Source organism: Dipodomys spectabilis, unplaced genomic scaffold (assembly GCF_019054845.1).
Source record: "Dipodomys spectabilis isolate Male_0828 unplaced genomic scaffold, ASM1905484v1 ptg000297l, whole genome shotgun sequence".
NCBI lineage: Eukaryota > Metazoa > Chordata > Mammalia > Rodentia > Heteromyidae > Dipodomys > Dipodomys spectabilis.
This window is the reverse complement of record NW_024870974.1, coordinates 13,870,652-13,890,290: the sequence shown is the minus strand read 5'-3', so window position 1 is coordinate 13,890,290 and position 19,639 is coordinate 13,870,652. Positions and strand designations below refer to the sequence as shown.

The following is a 19,639-nucleotide window of genomic DNA, read 5'->3' as shown; positions in this document are numbered from 1 at the left end:
TGATCCTCAGATCTCAGCCTTCTGAGAGCTAGAATTACAGGCGTGAGCCACCAGCACCCGGCTCTTGTATGTATTTGTTTGTTTATTTATTGCCAAGCTCTGGGCTTGGATGTTTACTTATTTATTGCCAAGCTCTGGGCTTGGATGCTGTCCCTGAACTCCTTTTTGCCTCAAGGCCTAGTACTCTATCACTTGAGCCATAGTGCTACTTTTTTTTCTTTTTTCTTTAGTTTTTCACTGTTTTTTTTTTTTTTCTGTGATTAATTGGAGATAATAGTTTCACAGACTTTTCCTGCCAAGGCTGGCTTCAAACCAGGATCCTCAGATTTCAGGTTTACAGGTGTGAGCTATCAGTGCCTGGCCAGAAATTTGCTTTTTATTAAATGACAGGCTTCTACCTGGTACAAAATTAGTAACATATTTTCAGAATTGACTAATATGCCTTCTGTGCAACATTTTTTTACCCAGTTTTAAAGTCAATAAATTATTCAAAAAAGTAGCTGAAGTAATACAAATGGCATATATATTTAAAATGGCATATATATTAAACTGACAGGCTAACGTATGGTTTAAATTGAAATAGCCATACCAGCTGTTAATGGTGTTGAATCTAAGAGAGCTGAGTCAGAAGGAGTGCCTGTAGGTAAACTTCTTAAAGTCTTATATTCACAGTTGAGCTCTGGACTTATGTACAAAGAGAAACAGGTACTATATTGTGATATGCCTGTAAATAGCAGTGCACTTCCCAGTTATCTTAGTGTTCTAATATCATAACTATTACCTTTAAAAACAAAATTATTTCTTTAGGAGTTTACAAACACTTCTGGAAGATGAAAACAGTGATTTTGGAGAAACACTTTACATCTATTTTAATGTGAGTAATAGTTAAAACCAGATGACAAATCAGTCTTGGTTTTGACTAATGTTTATCTATTTACCTAAATATATCACCTTTTATTTGAAAAGCAGTATAAGCTTCTAAATTATGCTAGGGTTGTTGTTCTTCATTTCTCATGATCTTGATGTATCAGATTTGACTATGAAACAACATCCAAATTTAGTGGCTTCAAGCAACAACTATGATTCTGTTTGCCTTCAGGGTGACTTGCCTCAGTAGCCTCACATACCTGGTGTTTAGCAGGCTATTTGGTTGGTGAGGTATCAGCTAGAATTACCTGTTTTCTTATCCATGAAATCTTCCTCGGGCCTATTGAGATTTGTTCATGAGATGTTTTTTAGGATTACGAAGAGTGGAGGGATGGCAAGTCCAGCACACAAGCTTCTATTCAAGTTTGTGCTTCTAGCAGACCCATCAGCCAAAGCATATAGTGTTGACTCACAAAGATTCAAAAGCTATGGAGATAAACTCACACTGCACCATTTTCTTTATATTTTATTTTTTTACCTTTTAGTGGACATTGTGACATGTTAATACATATCCATTCCTTGTCTTTTCTTGCCAGTCTTCCTAAACAGGCTCACTTCGTCTTCCCAAAGACATGAAGTCTTCCCCCTTCATCATTTTGTTTGCCAGTAGCAGTGTTTAAAGTCAGGGTCTGGTGCTACTTAGCAGGTGTTCTACTGTTAAGCCATAGCTCCAGCCCTGATTTTCACTGGTTATTTTTAAGATAAGATCTCACTTTCTGCCCAGACATGAATCTCGACCGCTATCTTCCTAGTCCAAAGTTCTCACCCTAGCTGAATGACAGACTTATACCATCATACCCAGTATCTTTCCATTGAGAAAGGGTCTTGAAAACCTCTTCCAAGACTGTTCTTGAACCATAATCTTCCTGTTCTCATCCCCAAGTAGCTAGGACTACAGGTGTGTGACCTACCAGCTCATGTCTGATGAGAGTGTCACACAGTCACATTGCAAAGTGGGGGAATGACAATAGGGTGGGAGGAAGTGATGAAAAGTTATGCTAATCTAATACACTAAACAAATTCTGAAATGTGGTAACTTTCCAATTAATGTCATCAGTCAGGACAGTTCAAAAACTGTTTCCACTTATAATGGCAGTTTTTATTTTTGTTTGTTTTATGAATTGTTTAGGTTTCTAAATGACAAATTCCATAGGAGAAGTAGTGTACTATGAAGTGTTTTTTTTTGTTAGTAATAATTGCTCAGAATTATTTGGGAGATATCTGAATTCATTTGTGTTTACAGGTACACTGGGACAGAACTGATGTAGACTTAATTCCTAATGGAAGATACATAGCTGTCAACCAGACTAACAAGTATGTACAAAGAGAAATTTTACATACTTTTTATTTTGGTCAGTTGTGGAGCTTACAGTCTATGCCTGGGTGCTGCCTGAGCTCTGCACCTCAAGACAAGTTCTCTACTACTTAAGCCACAGCACCACTTCCAGTTTTCTGTTGGTTAATTGCCTGGGCTGGTTTTGAACTGCAGTCCTCTCAGCCTCCTGAGTAGCTAGGATTACAGGTGTGAGCCATTGGTACCTGGCTTGAAATTACATTTAAAAAAAATTTTGGCATACACTGAGCTCCTTTTAGTTGCTCTGATTTTTCATTCCCATTGTCACTTTTCAGTAAGGCAGAGAAGCTGGTATGTATTGTGTGAAGATGGACAGACAGACATACATTATACTGTGCAGTTTATACTGTAATGAGTTATATCAGGGTGAATCTCCAATGTTATTGAAGTTTTTTGATTGTTCATTTTGTTCAAATTACTGCAGTAAACATTCTTTTTGTTGTTTCATTAAAGGACAGACTATGTGTCTAAGTGTATTGATTATATCTTCAACACCTCTGTAAAGGACATTTATGAAGAATTTCAGAGAGGATTTTATAAAGTGTGCAACAAGGAGATAATAGAATTTTTCCAGCCTGAAGAACTGAAGGACGTGATTATTGGAAACACAGATTATGACTGGGAAATGTTTGAAAAGGTATGTCATGTTAAAGGTCAAGTTGATGAGTTTTTCTTTTCTTTCCTATTCCCTAAATGTCTTTTTTTTTTTTTTTTCTAGAATGCAAATTATGACCGAGGATACAGTAATTCACATCCCACTATAGTGATGTTCTGGGAGGCTTTACACAAACTGACTCTGGAGGAAAAGAGAAAATTCCTTGGTGAGTATTATGTCAAGGAATATATCTCATGTTACAGGGATAAGATTCTCCTTTAAAATAGGCAGCATTTCCAACAAATGAGTGGGGAAGTCACTTCTAGTACAATCAAAAAGGCCTCTCTGAGGCAGCATAAAAAAATCAACAAGCCAGTTATGCTAGTGGCTCAATGCCTGTAATCATAGCAACTCTCAGGAGGCTCATGGCTTTTCTGACATTCCTTCCCCTGCCTTGAACTTCACCTCACTCCTGCTTCTTTCAACTTTTTTCTCCTTAGAAGTGGAGCATGATGTGAGCACTTGGAAGTTTCCTCAGACATCCTAGGCTGGAGCCCTTTTTCCCTTCTATGCAACACAGCATTTACACTTAGTAGAAGCGCCTTCTTTCTTAGCTGCTTACTCCTTATACAAGAATCTAATAGAGTGATCTTCCCTTACCTGTAATTTTACTCTTTGTAATTTTAGTTAACCATGTTGGTCCATGGTCCAAAAACATGAAGTAGAAAATGCCAGTAAGAAACATATGAATTTTCAATGCATGCTGTTATTTTATGGGGAATGCAGCTTTTATAGAAGAAAATGATACAGATTCATCGCATAGAGAAAAATGTCATTTCAAAGCCTATTTTCCAAGGTCAAAATGTAGAACACTTACCATAGCATATTAGCTTTTTAGGTGCTCTAAACATACAACTTTAAATATTATATATATATATATATATGTATGTATTTGTACAAAGTAGTTGCCATTCAACAAATCAGTTTATGAATATAATGCATCTTGATTGATGTCACCCCTTCTAGAATCCTTTTTCCCTATTCAACCCTTCAATTTTTTAAATTTCATAGAATGAAGATTGAATATCATGACTGTATTGTTCCTCCTTCCTCTTTAATTAATCTCCTCTTGAAGAATCTCCTCTTGAAGAATTAATCTTCTCCTCTATACTTTCCAAGTACCAACTGCCTAGTGCTTATTTAATTGGGTTGAGTTTTTCTGAGGAAATACCATATTTCCATTAATACATTTTTGTGCATTTGCATACAACTCCACATTTCCTTACACATTTATAAATTGTTCCACATGAGAGGAAACTTGTCCTGGTGTCTCTCTGGGCCTGTGCTGTTCTTAAAAAGTGTGATAAAGTCTTGTGCCATCCCATTCTGTTCTACCCGTGGTATGAATCATCCTGTTAGCATGACTAGGCTGTGCACACCACCTGCTCACTAGTTGCCTTGTGGCTAGCTCACTGTTAAGATTGATCATGGAGGTATCATAGGGCTTGTTTTCAAATAATTCTTATTTTGCATAATTATTGCCCCAAAGGGCAGGAGTGGTGGTGCTGGCAATCCAGCCAAGAAGCCACCCGTGCTTCCTGAAGTGGAAAGTGATGTTTACCCTAGCTATATGCATGTGTTTGAGAAAGCAGTGTATAGGTGGAGTTTGGTGTTGTCTTCTACATTTTGAGATCCATTGGGATCTTGGAACAGAACATCTGTGGATAAGAGGTCCTACTCATTCTTCACCCAGACTTCAGGCTGCTTGAGGCCACTGACTGAGGTTGTCCTAAAGCAACCCTAAGTGCACTGTTGACTTCAAGAAAGGCCTTCAAGAAAGTTAGACACGAACAGATTTATCTACCTTGTGAAAAAGATAACTTTTATTCTTCTTTTCAGTATTCCTTACAGGAACTGACAGATTACAAAGGAAAGACTTAAAAGATATGAAAATAACATTTTGTTGTCCTGAGAGTTTGGATGAAAAAGATCCCATGAGAGCCCAAACATGCTTTAGTCTTCTCTACCTCCCTAAGTATTCTACCATGGAAAGAGTAGAAGAAGCACTTCAGATAGCCATCAACAACAACAGAGGCTTTGGCTGACCTTCTACCATACTTACTCTGGTTTCTAATAAAATTAAATTGAAAGTTAACATGTAAGTCTTAACATAGTGTGTTTATCTGCAGTTTGAATTGTTTAGTAAGTGTAAGGTTATGAAACAAATATTTTCTATATTTTTACATATTTTGTATATTTTATGAATATATACTACATATTTCTATAAATTTCCTATACAAATATTTGCCTTCTTTGGCCTAAATGGAGACCATTTATTTGGCTTCTCAGATTTTTTTTTTTTGCTAATAAACCTCAAGACTGGTCTGGAACTCTTTTTTTTTTTTTTTTGGGGGGGGGTCCGGTCGTGGGGCCTGAACTCTGGGCCTGGGCGCTGTCCCTCAGCTCTTCAGCTCAAGGCTAGCACTCTACCACTTGAGCCATAGCGCCACTTCCGGCTTTTTTCTTTTTGCTCATGTGGTGCTGAGGAATCGAACCCAGGTTCTCAGGCATGCAAGGCAAGCGCTCTACCACTGAGCCACCTTCCCAGCCCTGGTCTGGAACTCTTGATCTTCCATGCTGGGCTTGCATATCCAGCTGTGTGTGTGTTGATGAGATAGAGCTTTGCACCTCAGGCATGCTAGACATGCACTCTGCCACTGAGCTGCCTCCAGATAACTTCTGAGAGTTTCCTTATATATCTCAGGTTTGCCTTGCATTTGTGATGTAGCTCAATCTGGTTTTGAACTTGTGGTTCTCCTGCCTCTGCCTCCTCAGGGCTGGAATTGTGTGTGCGCCACGATACAGCGATCTTAGTATCTTAAAAACAACTGTACACTGAAATCTGACAGTTGTCGAAGAAAGATACTATCCCAACTATCTGAACCAGTTATTCCATTCCTTTGAATTTACCTGCGAGAAATAGCTATATCCATATGTAGATTTTTTTTATGCACTATGTATATATGCTTATGGTTGGTTTGTATGTTTTACAGTGTATTTACTGAGCTCAATGGAAAAATGTTTGGCTCCCTTTTGATCCCTTGGTTTTTGTCTGGACTGATAAGCAAGCCCTAAGTGCCATCTAGTGGTCTCTAGGACAACCTCCTTCAAATTTCTTTCAAATTTCACTAATGGTCAATTTTATAAAACTTGGGCAAGGGGACAGGCATCTCTCACTGGAAAGCAGTAAGACAAGACTTAACTATGCTAATTTCATATTTTTGGCATCACTTAAAACTCCTCTGAAGTAGGCCTCATTTCCTATTAGACTGAAAGCCCCCCTTTTTTGTTTTGGTGTTGTTTTTTTGTCTGTCAAGGGGCTTGAACTCAATCTGGGCACTGTCTCTAAGCTTCTTTGGCACATGGCTAGTGATCTACCACTTGAGCCACAGCACCACTTCAGGCTTTTTTCTGTTTATGTGGTACTGAGGAATCAAACCCATGGCTTCATGCATCCAAGGCAAGCACTCTACCACCGAGTCACATTCCCAGCCCTGAAAGCCCCCTTTGTGAGATTGAAGGTGAGGAGTAAGAATAGGTATGAGGGGTTCTCTTTTGTTCCCCCAGTTGGGAAGTTCTCACAGAGCAGAAGGATCTTATTAGGGTGACTGAGATAATCACTTGCAGTCACACTGGTAAGGATGCTTAGAAGTGTGTTCTGAGGCTCAAGAAGCCAGGGTCCCTGGCCTTGTAAAGTCAGCCTCCATGGTGGAATAAGAAAGTGTTCCTCATGGGGGCCTCCGCATCAATTGGAGGTAGTGGAACCAGTGAGCCAGGATGGCTTAGAACTTGGAAGAACATCAAAACCCAGGATTACTGGATACCTTAAAAGTGTCAAGGCAAACAGATACGTGGTGGTGAAAATTTAAGAGATAGGCGATCACTGAATATGCCGATTATAACTCAATAAAACTTGAGGAAAAAAGCCCAAGACTTGCCTGCTGACTAGAGTATGGTCAAAAGTGGAACACAAGTGGTCTATCATCTGTGTTTTCGGTTCCTATGGTTTTGTTGCCTGTTGTGAACAGTGGCACAGAAATATTAGTCATTGACTCTTTAGAGACCACATTTGTATAAATTTCATTACATGTAATGTTAAAATTGTTGCATTTTATTTGTAATTGTTCTGTTACTGTGCCTAATTCACAAGCTATTAGGTGCATATAGACCAGAAAGTGGATAGTATACCCTATCTCTGCTGAAGTTTAGGACTGTCCACAAGTGTTAGGAATCCAGTGTGGGCCCTGGGATGCATCTCACATGGGTACAGGCACAACTGTGCCTTGGTCCTGTAAATTGTACAACTCTGGCTTTTAGTATATTCCTAGAATCATGTTAGCATACAATGTTAGAACATACCCACAAAAAGAAGCCCTGTACTCTTTAGCTCCACATTATCCTTAACCTCTGGCACCTAGATAACCATTAATATATTTATGCCTTTATATGAATACATTAACAGGTTTTAATGAACAGGATTTCCCTGTTAAGGACATTTCATGTCCTTATAGTTTTCCCCCTTTAATTTGTGCCAGTCCTGGAGCTTGAACTCAGGGCTTGGGTGCTGCCCCTGAGCTTTTTCGCTCAAGGCTACTGCACTCCCACTTGAGCCACAGCTCCACTTCTAGCTTTTTTGGTGATTAAGTCTCATACTCTTCCCTGCCCAGGCTGGCTTCGAACCATGATGCTCAGATCTGACTCTCATGTAGCTAGGATTATAGGCCATAAGCCAGGGGCTCTCATCTATATATAGTTTTATTACCACACATTAGTTCTGTGAGGAAGTTTCATTGTGACATTTCTATATGGAAACAAATGTCCCAATCAACCTGTCCTGCGCCCCCACCATTGAACAGTTTCTTTTGGGTTTTTCCCCCTTAGCATTTGTTGTAGCATCTCTTAGTCATTCCTTCATATTGTCCAGTAGCATTTTGTTGCTGTATGGCATATTTCATCCACCATCGATGGGACTTTGGGGTTACCATTTTATGAGGGCTATTACGAATAAATTATGCTGCCACCAACATGCACACACACAGCCTACCCCCAAATCAGCTTCTACCTGTCCTACCCTACTTTACCTACCAAAGCTATGATTTCCTGGGAAATGGCTGTATGTGCATTCAGGGTCTCTATAAACATGGCACATATTTTTCATTTAGAGTACTTTTCACAATTTTCCTAGTTTAGGCTCATACTCTTGTGACAAAACCCCCAAACTTTTCACAAAGAGCTTTTCATGGGCAAAAATTTAACAGTTTATTAGTAAGCATTTGATACCAAAGAAATACAGGTAATTTTACAAACTCAGATTCTATATGAGCTTCACAGTTCTTAATTTTATGTCACACTAGTTCTAATTTATTTCTCTACAGTACAGTACTACAGTACAGCTCCAATAGATGGCATTATTATGCACCTCGAAGTTAAAACTCCAAGTGACTTATGTGCGCCATTAGGTGACAACTGGCAGTGTTACTCTCCATCAGGGCATTCTGCTGAAATGTTTCTTTATACAGTCAGAATCTTCAAACACAAGGGCAAAACTGAAGTACAAAGAAGCTGTGGCCTAGTAAGCTTTCTAGAGTCCTAAGCCTGAGAGAAAGCAAAGCAACTTTCTCTCAAACCAAATGGGTCTCCAGTATTTCCAGAGCTGGATACATAAGACCTATCAATATCCCCACTCTTGGCTGGTTGCACTAATTATGCCTGAAGAGTTTAATGCCCATCCAGGTCCAAAGGTGGAAAAACACATACACTGGTATGGTGATGGGCAAGAGCAGACTGTAAAAGCAGAGACTGGCTGTGCTGGTGCAGCCATGAGGGAAGTCGTCTTCTACAGACGCAGAGTAGAATAGTCCTACTAAAGAGATTAGTGGGATAAGAACAGTCAGGGTGGGCAGAGACACAAACATTCTCCCCCCCTAGCCTGACACCCTGTTTTAAAAGGTGTATTTAGAACATTTAGGGGAGTGTTATACGTGTTTTTGTTTTTAAATTATCATCTTAGTGCTGCTCCATTTCTTCTTGCTTCTTATGTTCACGTGTTGTTCTGGCTGCCTGGGGTATCATATTCGGAATCCCATCAATGATTGGATAGGCTATTCCCAAGTCTTCATTAATCAATTCGTTTGTTGATGCTTCATATCTAAGTGAGGGAAAAACCAAAATGAATTGGAGAAAAAAAATTAATTGGTCAATAAATAACACCACCTTATCTAATTCTTCAGTTACTCTTTTCTTAATTCCAAAAGCAATAATGAATTCATACATTTCTCTCCAAAAAGTCTTAGAAATTGTAATTGTTTCTATTAGTATTTTTTAGTTATTGTGTGTGTTGATACTGGGGCTTGAACGCAGGGCCTTATTCTCTTAGCTTCTGCATTCTATCACTTGAACCACAGCTCCACTTACTGCTTTTTGTTGGTTATTGGAAATAAGAATCTCTCACATTTGTCTGCCCAGGCTGGCAGAACTCATCCTAAGTAGCCAAGATTACAGGTGTAAAGTAATCTCTTTTATTTTACTCCCAAGCTATACCTTAAATGTATTTTTTTATACCAGGCAGAAAAGATTTCTCCTCTCTTTACCTAAATATTTGTAACTTCATTCAACCACAAATCCACTCCAGTTACTCCTAGAACAAAACCTAAAGAAAAATTCCTCAAACTCCTTTTAAAGTAAGGCTAAATACTAAATAGATAGACTCGGAACTCAGCAGAGGGAAACCACACATGCACAATACAGGCTTAAGAAAGATGAGCGCGGAGATGGGGCATCTCTGGGAACGCGGTGGGTCTGGACGAGTTACACGATTAGTTAGAAGGTGAATCCAAATGGCAATGACATCTTGAAGGAAACTGGCTCTCAGAGTGGAGGCGGCCAGCAATCCACTACCCAAAGATAGCCAATGATAATCTTCGCTGTAGACACGGTGGATTATTCTAGTGGTGCTGATAACCCAGTTTCAGTAGTCTGGAACCCGCTGTGTGCCCAACAAGTAGGCAAAAGGGTCAAAGCAGCGTTTACAAGAGCCAGCGGGCCTGCAACTGGGAGCCAATGGGCAAAGGCTTAGCCTCGTTTCCTACCACCTGGGCTCAAAAACGTGCACGCTGTGGCCCGGCCCTGTGCTCACACAGCCGCTCAGGCGTTTTAAGGAAATACCAAAGTCACGGCCTGGCCCGCAGTCGCCGGTACCGTGCGCCCAGGAGCCAGGATGGGGGCTCGGTGCCCGGGTGGGCATTTTATTCCGGGGGGGAGGGAGGCGGATGGCTCGCGCTTTGAGCTCAACGTTGCAAAACCAGGTGCCCTATCATTTGAACCACGTCCCGGATACTTCTGCTCCGGTCACGTTCGAGACCGGCGTCGCCTGGCTGGGCAAGCTGGCCTCTCACCGCGATCCTCCCAATCTCCGCCTCTCCCGCGGCTGGGATGACAGAGGGGCCACCACCTCGGTGTCGGAACTGACATCTTAAAACAAGGCCCCGGGTGCCTGACAAGGGGAGCCAACGGGGGCGAACCCCCCAAAACGTCTGAACCTGTTTATGGGCCCGGTGACTTGATCCCGGCGGCCTCCCGCCGCCGCCGGGCCGCAACCCGCCCGCCCGCCGGGCCGCGTCCCGGAAATGGCAGCGCGGGAGCCGCACCCGGCGCCGAGAACGGCCGAGGCCCGCGAGTCTCACCGGAGCGGCTTCTTGGAGAGAGGACACACCAGGAACTCCAGCAGCGACGGGTTGAAGGCTCGGGCCAGCTCCTCCGGCCGCTCGCCCCGACCCGCCGAGGACTGCGACCCGGTGGCGCGCAGGAACCACACGCACGGCCCGCGCAGCGCTGAGGCGAGCGTACTGCGCGCTGCGCTCAGCATGGTCCGCGCCCGCCGCCGGCTCCGCCGCCGTCTGCCGTGCGCGTCCGCGCGCCGCTGTCCACACACCGCGCCGCGTCTGCCGTGCGCGTGCGCGCGCCGCTGTCCACACCGCGCCGCGTCTGCCGTGCGCGTGCGCGTCGCTCCGGTCACACCGCGCCGCGTCTGCCGTGCGCGTGCACGCGCCGCTCCCCTCACTCCTAGTCGGCTAGGCCCCGCCCGCCGGCGTTACGCAAAACGCCGTTCTGCTGGGAACTGGCCACTCTGCCGACTGGGTTCCGAGGAGGCGTTTGACCCGACGGCTTTGCCCACGGGGAAAGCATTGCCGTGCGCCCATCCCGGGTTCGAAATTACAGACCACGCCAGAGAGTTCCCAGTGTCGGGCCGCTCTGGAGGCCCGTGGCCGCCGCGTCCAACTCCGGGAGGAGGCAGCCAGTCCCGTCGGGGTGTACCGTAAATCATAGTTTCTCCACTTTCCCCCACCCCACATTTATGGAGGATTTAAGAACTTGCAAAGCGAGGCTCTCACCCTCGGAGGGTGGGGGAGGGGCGGCTCCCCTCCCGGGACCCGGATTGTGAGTTCACAAAGCCCACGGGCCTCACCGGGAGCCTGGGGCGGCAGGGCCGCGTGCGCGCATGCGCGCTGGGCCGCGTGGTCCGCCGGCCCCCAGCCTGCGGGCCTCTGCCGCGTCGCGTCGGGGTTTTTCACAGCGGTGTAAGATGGATGAGAACCCGGGTCTGGGCGACCCTGGGCCGGCTTCCTTATCTGCACGACAGGTTAATAATTGACTGCTGAAAAGAATTCCCCTCAGTGAGGGCTCAGCTGTGGCAGTGCGGGGTGCGTGGGGGGTTCAGAAACGTGCAGGGCGCCAAGTAATGCTCAACCGCTTGATCTATTCGCATTGTCTCATCGAGTCTTCCCGGTTCTGCTTTTTTCCAGAGCCTCACAGCTCATGGGCTTTCTACCATTTGAGCCACACCTCCAGCCCTTCTATCTATCTATCTATCTATCTATCTATCTATCTATCTATCTATCTATCTATCTATCTATCTATCTATCTATGTAACTATATATATACTGAGATATATATATACTGAGATATATATATACTGATATGTATGTGTATATATATATACATACATACATACACATACTGGTTAATTGGAGTCTCCTGGACTTTTTTCCATCTAGCCCAGCTTCAAACCTCAAGCCCTCTGATCTCAACCTCCTTAGTAGCCAGGATTTCAGGTGTGATCCACAGGAACCACTCAGCTCTGAAAATTCTTTTGTTAGTCATCCATTTTCCCTTTGTTAAGTTGAATATTTACTTGAATTTTTTTTGTTTGTCCCCCCCACCCCCTTAAGATAGGATCATGTAGTGTAGCTAGGCTGACTTTAACTCCAAATCTTCCTGCCTTCACTTCCCTATTGCTGGGATTACAGACTTGAAGCACCACACCTGGCATAAAATCTGATGTACAGATCACTGGGCTTCATCAGTTCAGTTACGAGTTCTTGGGGGTTAAAGATGGGATTTAAGAGTTTACAGATAGAAGTTTATATTTTTTCAAGTTCCTCTTCTATTAGCAATGTAAAAATGCACTGAAATTTTTATTTCATTCCAAAAGCCCATTACATTATTTAATGCCTCTTGTAAAACTCAACAGATTTTTAAAGGCTAAGGGAGTTTATAGATTACTAAAAAAGACAATCTCTTCTGGGTACACAGATATTTAAGAGATAATCAAAGTCTTAGGTTGCCAAGCCCTATTTTTGCTACCAAGAAATCCTTTATAGAACTTCTTTTATTAAAGCAGACACAGGGCAGAGGTTAGGGAAATGCCTTCTAGAGGGTGCTACTAGAAAGTGCCAATGTTACCTTCAGTTTCTAAGTGGGCAGTAGTGGGAATTAAATTTTCAGCAGAAGTTATTGATACTCTGGGCCTAGGGGAGGGAACGGAGTAGAGGCAGATCTATTTCAGCAAGATGTGGTGAGACAGTTTGACCTCTGCCAGGATGGATGACTTTGGCCTTTGGGTCCTGTTGGGTAGGAGCAACTCCTCCACCCCCAGGCTTAGAGCAAGCTTGAGGAGCCTAGCCTGGCTGACAGATCCCTATCAGTGAGCTTTTCTAACCACTCATAAATAAATTAGTTTCAGCTTGCCTCACCCATGGATGTTTGAGATAGATCGTTTTACTTTGCATGAGTTTGGGGGAAGAATGAAGAGAGACATCAAAGTATTGAAAGTGACCTTGAATTCATAACACTACAAGTCAATAACATATTTAAAGGGCAGCAGTGTGAATATGTGTGTGTCTATGTCTATGTTAGTCCAAATCATGTGCATATTAAGTTGTCAAATGTCCCTATTAGCCCTTGGTAATTCTGGTATACAACTGGTTTCTGCATGTTGTAGACTAAACTGAATGCAGGTGGGCTGTCATGACCTTTCTGAAGCCAGTTGATTTTTATCAAGGGCAAGACTTGTGACCTTTCCTGTCACTCTGTCAGTTATGGGCCCAGTTACATTATTAGCTATGTGACCTTGGGGGTGTCTAGCCCTCTGCCTCAACCTTCTTACATGTGAGATAGGATAATAATAAAATTCCTTCACAGTTTGTAAGTGGCTTAAAGTAAAAGAATACAAGTAGAGCAGGTAACATGACTGGCACAGGCTGCCCACCGAAAGAATGTTACCAGCAGCCTAATTACTTCTTGTGGTGAAGTTAGTGAACATTCTGATGAAAATGGAAAGACCTGTGTACCTCCATTTGTTTGTTTTTTTCTGAGATTTGAATTGAGGGCCTGGCACTTGCTGCAAGAATGCTCTACCTCTTGAGTCACACTTCCAGTTCTTTTTTTGCCGTAGATTATTTTCCAGATAAGGTCTCTCACTTTTCACCTGATTTGGGCCTCAGATCATGACTCTCTTATTTATGCCTCACTCTGATACTCTGTCTGAAAGATAAAGACAGAACTCCAATTAAACCTCCCCTCCAGTTCTGAGGCTGTTAGGCAGCTCTCCTGGACCCTGCCTGGCTCCATAGAGGCTTGTTAGCCAGGATGATCTGTCCCTCTTCCTCCAGTTGAGCTGGAGACCCTTCAGGGAGGAGGGAGCCAGGCTGGCCCCAGCCCCCTCCTTCACAGGCTCTGATGGATGGGGTCCTGCCTCTTCCTGGTACTTTTGTAGCTCCCAGGAGCCACCTCCTGCATACTCATGCCCAAAGGACCTCACAGAAGCCCACTGCCTCTGACAAAACTGATGCTGCATTTGTGGAGGGTGCAGGTTGTGTCTCAATGAGTTTTGAGTCTGAGGACAGAGTTCCCTTCACTGATGTCCCTCCTCTGAGCCCAGGAAGGGAGCCTCTAGGCCACCAAAGAGCACCATCACACAAGTAGCTTAGCAAGCACCTCACTACTCATTCCCACTGCACTCAGGACTTGCGAGGACCCAGGGCCCTATGCCCCATGCCCTACCCTGCCCTGGTAATGAACCAGGACCCCACACAAACTTCAAGTTTTAGCCAAAGTTGTAGCTGTACATGTAGTAGGCATGTACCACTATGACTAGCTTGTTTGTTTGAGATGCAATCTTATCAACTTTCTACCAGGTGAAGTAGTTGGTATTGCAGGTGAGCCACTGATAGTTTTTATAGTTTTTGTACTTTCCACTATGAATATTATGAGGACACAGTTTTAGGCTACCATGCATATAAAATGAATTAGAAACAGCAGGCAGAGGAAGAGTCATTATATTTTAACAAAGTTCCAAAACATATCAGATTTTAGGGCACTGAAATGTGGGAATCTAGCTCCGAAAGGGAAGATGAAATATATTTTCCACTAGATGGCGTCCTTCAATATTGGAATTAAACTTTGCGACTTGTTTTTGTGATGGCAAAGATTTACTTTGATTTTGCTAGTTGTCTCCCTAATTTGATGACATCCACCTTAGGAGTCAACATCATAAATGCATTATTAATACATGGAGCTGATGAATCCCTAGAAGCCATAGTTCAGTAGATAAATGGACAGGGCCTCACTTTTATGCCTGGGTTGGTATGACCTGCAGTCCTCCACTTGTGCTTCCCTGTGTTGCTGGGGATGACTGGCACCACTGTGCCCAGTCAATATGCTTCCCCTGCAGCTGGGACAACAGGCGTGAGCCACCTTACCAAACAGCAATTGAGATGGCGTCGGGAAACTGTTCTGCTTAGGCTGGCTTCAAATCTTGATCCCCTGATCTCTGCCTTCCATGTAGCTGGGATAATGGGTTAAAACCTGGGAACCCAGTTGAAATTTCTTATCATCATCTTAAGTGGGGTAAACAGCACAGGACAAAGGCATAAAAACCCAGGTTTACATGTAATATTTTATGTGTTCATTTAATGTTTACTGAATTCATACTGCATCTTATGCACACAAAGAAGGGAGTAAAGTTTGTACCTAAGGAAGGATTGTAGGAGTGTAGTTATGCCTATGGGGAGACACCTGAGCCAGGATAGTTGGGGTAAGGTGACAGGGGAATCAGAAAAGACTAAGAGTAAGCCAGGTTCAGGAGCTGGGTCAGAACCAGAAAATAAGGCTGAAATGCACTAGAACAGCAAGGAATTGAATCAACTGTACCAGAATGTACAGAGCTGCATTCCTTCCATCCTTCCATCCTTGTCCCTTCTCTTCTGGATGTCAGATGAGATGCACTGTCCCTGTTGGAGTAGTTAGATCTCAAAATAGACCATGTGAGCTTTTGTAAGCCTCTGACTGAAAGAATCCCTAAAAAAGGGCCATACAGAGCAAACTTCCATGTCACAATACCCCTGGATTATAAGGCCAAGTCAGACCGTTTGTCTCCAGACTTGAGTGATAGTACTAAAACAGGATAATGGGAAATTGCTATGTAGTCATACATCAAGGTGACCAGCTTGGATCTGGAAACCTCCAGCCAGGTTAGGGAACATAAATAGCCTGGCTCTCAGACACTTTGAGCCTTCAGTTCCTCCATCTTGTCAGAAGGTGTTGACTATTTCCCTCTTGTGCTTTGCTTTATCTGTCTAAACTAAATGCATGTTTGCTGGCTGCTACCTATGTGCCTTCTCTGTGGATTACTTTGAAACTCATTTCATCATTATTCCAAGTCCCTGGGGAGGCTAAGGAGGACTTGAAAAATCAAGTAGGGAATTCTCTTTTATGGTGAAGTCTCTTTTCCAAACATCTTTCTGATGGCATACCCATTTTTTTAAATCCACAAACCAAAAATGTGTAAGTAGGATAAGCAAGGCTGCAGAGAGGAAGATAAGCTGTCAGTACTGTGTGTGGCTGTGCTACAAAACAGCTCAGAGAAGAGTGGCTAACACAGACTTGACATTGTAAGACTGCATGCTAGTATGCATTTTAAATGGCTCTGTACACTGTGGTACCAGAAAAACAGTGTTTCGGGTTTTTTTCTCTACTCTCATACCACAATAATACAGAAGTCTTTTGTAACCTCAGAAGGTGTGTGGATTTCTCCCTTCAGCAAGCCAGCTAGCAAGTCTGCAGCAGCGGATACCATGTAGATGTGCTCTGATCCAATTCAGCATGCCACCATCTACTGAAGATAGAGTCAGATCTTACCGGTTGAACTCTCTGTCCCCAAGATTGCCACCTCCAACCAGAATGCCAGTTGCAAACCCCTAGTAGTTTTACCTATGCTTCTAATGTATAAGCTCCCATTGTGCTTTGTGGGGCTCAGTGATTTTTTCTGAGTAGCTCACAGAATTCAGGGAAATGCTTAACACTAACCAGTTTGTTATAAAGCATATTACAGGGGATACAGGTAAAGAAATGGATAAGTGAGCTATGGATCCCCCACCACCAGGAACCTCCATGATGGAAAGCCAGCTCCTCAGACTTGTCTTTTTGGGGGGTAGGGAGAGCGGTGAATCCATTCCTTAGGCATGATTGCTTACACAGGTAGGCAACCTAGCAAAGCTTATCTATACAGATTCTTCTTGGCTCACCATATAGCATTTCTTATGATTGCCCTACTGTCAGGCAAGAGCAGTTCAGATATTTTTTTCTTTTTCTTTTTAACCAGTCCTAGGGCTTGAAATTGGGGCCTGGGTGCCTTCTCTGAGCTTCTTTGGCCTAAGGCTTGCACTCTACCACTTGAGCCACAGCTCCACTTTCAGCTTCTTTTGGTGGTTAATTGGAGTTAAATCACAGGGACTTTAATGCCCAGGCTGGCTTTGAATCACAATCCTCAGATCTCAGAGTCCTAAGTAGATAGGATTATAGGCAAGAGCTACTGGCATCCAGCTCAGAGAATTTTTTTTATGGCTGATTTTAAGATAGAAAGTTGGGGGAAGATAAGAATCACTGTGACTGGTCTTGGAGAAGAGAAATTCTAGTTCTACAGCCTGCTTTGAGGATAAAGTTAAAAGCCAAGAATTGGGGATAAAACTATGTGTGTGTATGTGTGTGTGTGTGTGTATCAAACTATCTGATTTCAAAAGTAACTACAAAGGTGACCAAATGTGATCATAATCTCAACACATAAACAGGATACCATATGAGCATATGGGAAGAAGAATAGTATTTCATAAAGGGGCCCAGTCACCACTGTTTGCCACGTGCAATTTTCAATAGATACATGTTTTTAGAATATTTAAAAAGAGGCCACTGCTACTATAAGTACATCAGAGGGAGTCTCTAGATAAGCAAGTTTTCCAAAATAAATCTAAGGAAAAATTGCAAGAATTTTTTTTTTCCAACTTAGCTTTAAGTTAGGGATCTTGCTAATTCCTTCCTGTAGGGGCAACTGTGGGTCTCTCTACCTGCACTGCCAAAGCCAAACCAAAAACAAAAATTTTTGAGACACATTCAGCTAAGGTTCTCCAGTTAGATACACACATGTAAATTTCAAAGGGAGGTTGAGTGAACTCCCTGTATAAGGTGATCTCCCTGCATTGGAAGGAGCTTAGAAGCTGATTCTGACAGACTTGCCTGGGATAAGTTCATAGGATGTTCTTGAGACAGATCCTTTTTTTTTAGTTAGTGTGGAACACTTCACAAATTAGTATGTCATCCTTGTGTGGGAGTCATGCTAATCTCCATATCAGTGCAATTTTAGTATTCAAGGAAGCACATAAGTGAGTGAGTCAGTCAGCTGTGGCAGCCCCAGCAATGATGGCAACAGCAATTTCCTGTTCTCTGGTCAAAGGAGGAGCCAGTGACCCTAACACCTCACTCTGGAGGAAGTCTCTTACCTCTGCTGTCCCAGAGCATTAGTGTAAGAATTATAAAACAATCTGTATAAATCAAAACAATGCCTGGCACTTTGTACTTCATACATGCTAGGAAAGTGAGCTCAAATGGAAAAGAATAATGTTTCTAAGTCAAAGATTGAAAACTATGATTTGCAGGTCAAATCCAGCCCACTGCATGTTTTTGTAAGTTTCCATTGGAACAGAGCAACATGGATTTGTTTTTTTTCCAAGACTTTTTAAGCTATAAGGAAGCAATTACAAGCCTTATTTTGCAAACCTTAAAATATTTACTATGTGTTTATATTAGGGTTGGAGAGAGAGAGGGAGAGGTAGAGAGAGATTAAGAGAAATGAGAACTGATCTTGCAGGCTGAGGAATTCCAAAACCTGCTAGCTGGACAATGGGATGCAGAAAGCTGATGATATGATTCATCTGAGTCTAAAGGCTGAGGACTGGAAGCACTGATTTCCAGGGGCAGAAAAATGTGGATATCTCAGTTCAACAGGAAAAAGACATGCCTTTTCTCTCGCTTTCCTCTGTTTAGCACTTTCAGGGATTGGATGATAACCATCACCCAGTGAGGGTATCTCTTCTTCCATGGTGTAGAGACCCAAATGCTCATCTCTTTCAGAGACACCCTTAGCCCAGTCATGATGACACAAAACCATCATACTGGCACTTTACAGAAATTGTTAGCCAGTGATGAAACTATCAGGGTAATAAGAGAAGTTTTCCCCAAACAACATTCTCTTGATGGAGAGTTAAAATATTTAACAAAACATTTGGGAAATTCTGCAAGGGCTCAAGATGACATGAGTGAGAGGCAAGATAATTTACTATCCAGTGGAAAATTTAGATATTATAAATAAAATTGACTAGACAAGAAGCAAAATTAATCTAAAACTAAAATGATAATGCAGTAGTATTACAGTACCACATCCACTTCCGTATGCTAGGGTTTTGCATGAGATAATGAAGACTGGCTTGGAAGGTGATCATGTGAGAGACCCTACCACATGTCCAAGGACTCTTCTACATCCAGTAGGCAAGTTTTGTTTTTTGAGACCAGTATGTAACCTAGGCTATCTTTGAACACATAAAACTCCAGTCTCTACATCCATGCAGGGATTACAAGCATGTGCCACCATGCCTGGCTTTTTGGTTATTTTCTGTTTTAGTGATGCTGGGGATTGAACACTTGGCCTCACAAGTACCAGGTAAGCATTCTCCACCAGAAATCTGGCTTTTTACCAACTGTTAGTATGTCCTCTTCCATTTGAGTTTTGACAGTCTCCATCCTAGGCCCCCAGCATGTATCTCTGGTCCCCAGCTGCACAAGCAGAGCACCCTACCCTGCTCTTCACAAAGAAGAGAGGACTCTCAGGGCTCCCTGCTGCTGGCTTCTCCAGGATTGGCCAGACCTAAACTCCACACTGCCTCCTTGCTGTCTCCAGCCTCCAGCTGCCTCTAGTCCCATGAATGTATGAAAATGTCCCTGAAGGGGCTGGGAAGTTGGCTCAGTGGTAGAGCGCTTGCCCTGCATGCTTAAGGCCCTGGGTTTGATTCCTCAGCACCACATAAGCAGGAAAAAAA

The 19,639-nt window shown here is 43.0% G+C and overlaps 3 protein-coding genes across 3 annotated transcripts in view; 1 reads left to right on the top strand and 2 right to left on the bottom strand.

Annotated features, from left to right (window-relative positions):
* The window catches only part of Herc5 (HECT and RLD domain containing E3 ubiquitin protein ligase 5), a 35,907-nt gene extending 30,876 nt beyond the window's left edge, over positions 1–5,031 (top strand). Inside the window, exons 19-23 of the mRNA XM_042701856.1 lie at positions 808–874; positions 2,171–2,241; positions 2,735–2,918; positions 3,000–3,102; positions 4,776–5,031. Of these exons, the coding sequence (XP_042557790.1) occupies positions 808–874; positions 2,171–2,241; positions 2,735–2,918; positions 3,000–3,102; positions 4,776–4,981 (631 nt within the window). The 3' untranslated portion in view covers positions 4,982–5,031. The remainder of the gene's footprint in view (positions 1–807; positions 875–2,170; positions 2,242–2,734; positions 2,919–2,999; positions 3,103–4,775) is intronic.
* A 3,145-nt stretch (positions 5,032–8,176) lies between these two features.
* Pigy (phosphatidylinositol glycan anchor biosynthesis class Y) lies at positions 8,177–8,851 on the bottom strand. The gene has a single exon (XM_042701852.1). It carries the CDS (start codon positions 8,849–8,851, stop codon positions 8,636–8,638), a length of 216 nt encoding a protein of 71 aa, XP_042557786.1. The 3' UTR covers positions 8,177–8,635.
* A 91-nt stretch (positions 8,852–8,942) lies between these two features.
* On the bottom strand, positions 8,943–10,835 carry Pyurf (PIGY upstream open reading frame). The gene is made up of 2 exons (XM_042701851.1): positions 10,619–10,835; positions 8,943–9,084 (listed from the first exon to the last, which is right to left on the bottom strand). The coding sequence occupies exons 1-2, from the start codon at positions 10,798–10,800 to the stop codon at positions 8,943–8,945; spliced, it is 324 nt and encodes a 107-aa protein (XP_042557785.1). The 5' UTR covers positions 10,801–10,835.
* Between the last annotated feature and the right edge of the window lie 8,804 nt (positions 10,836–19,639).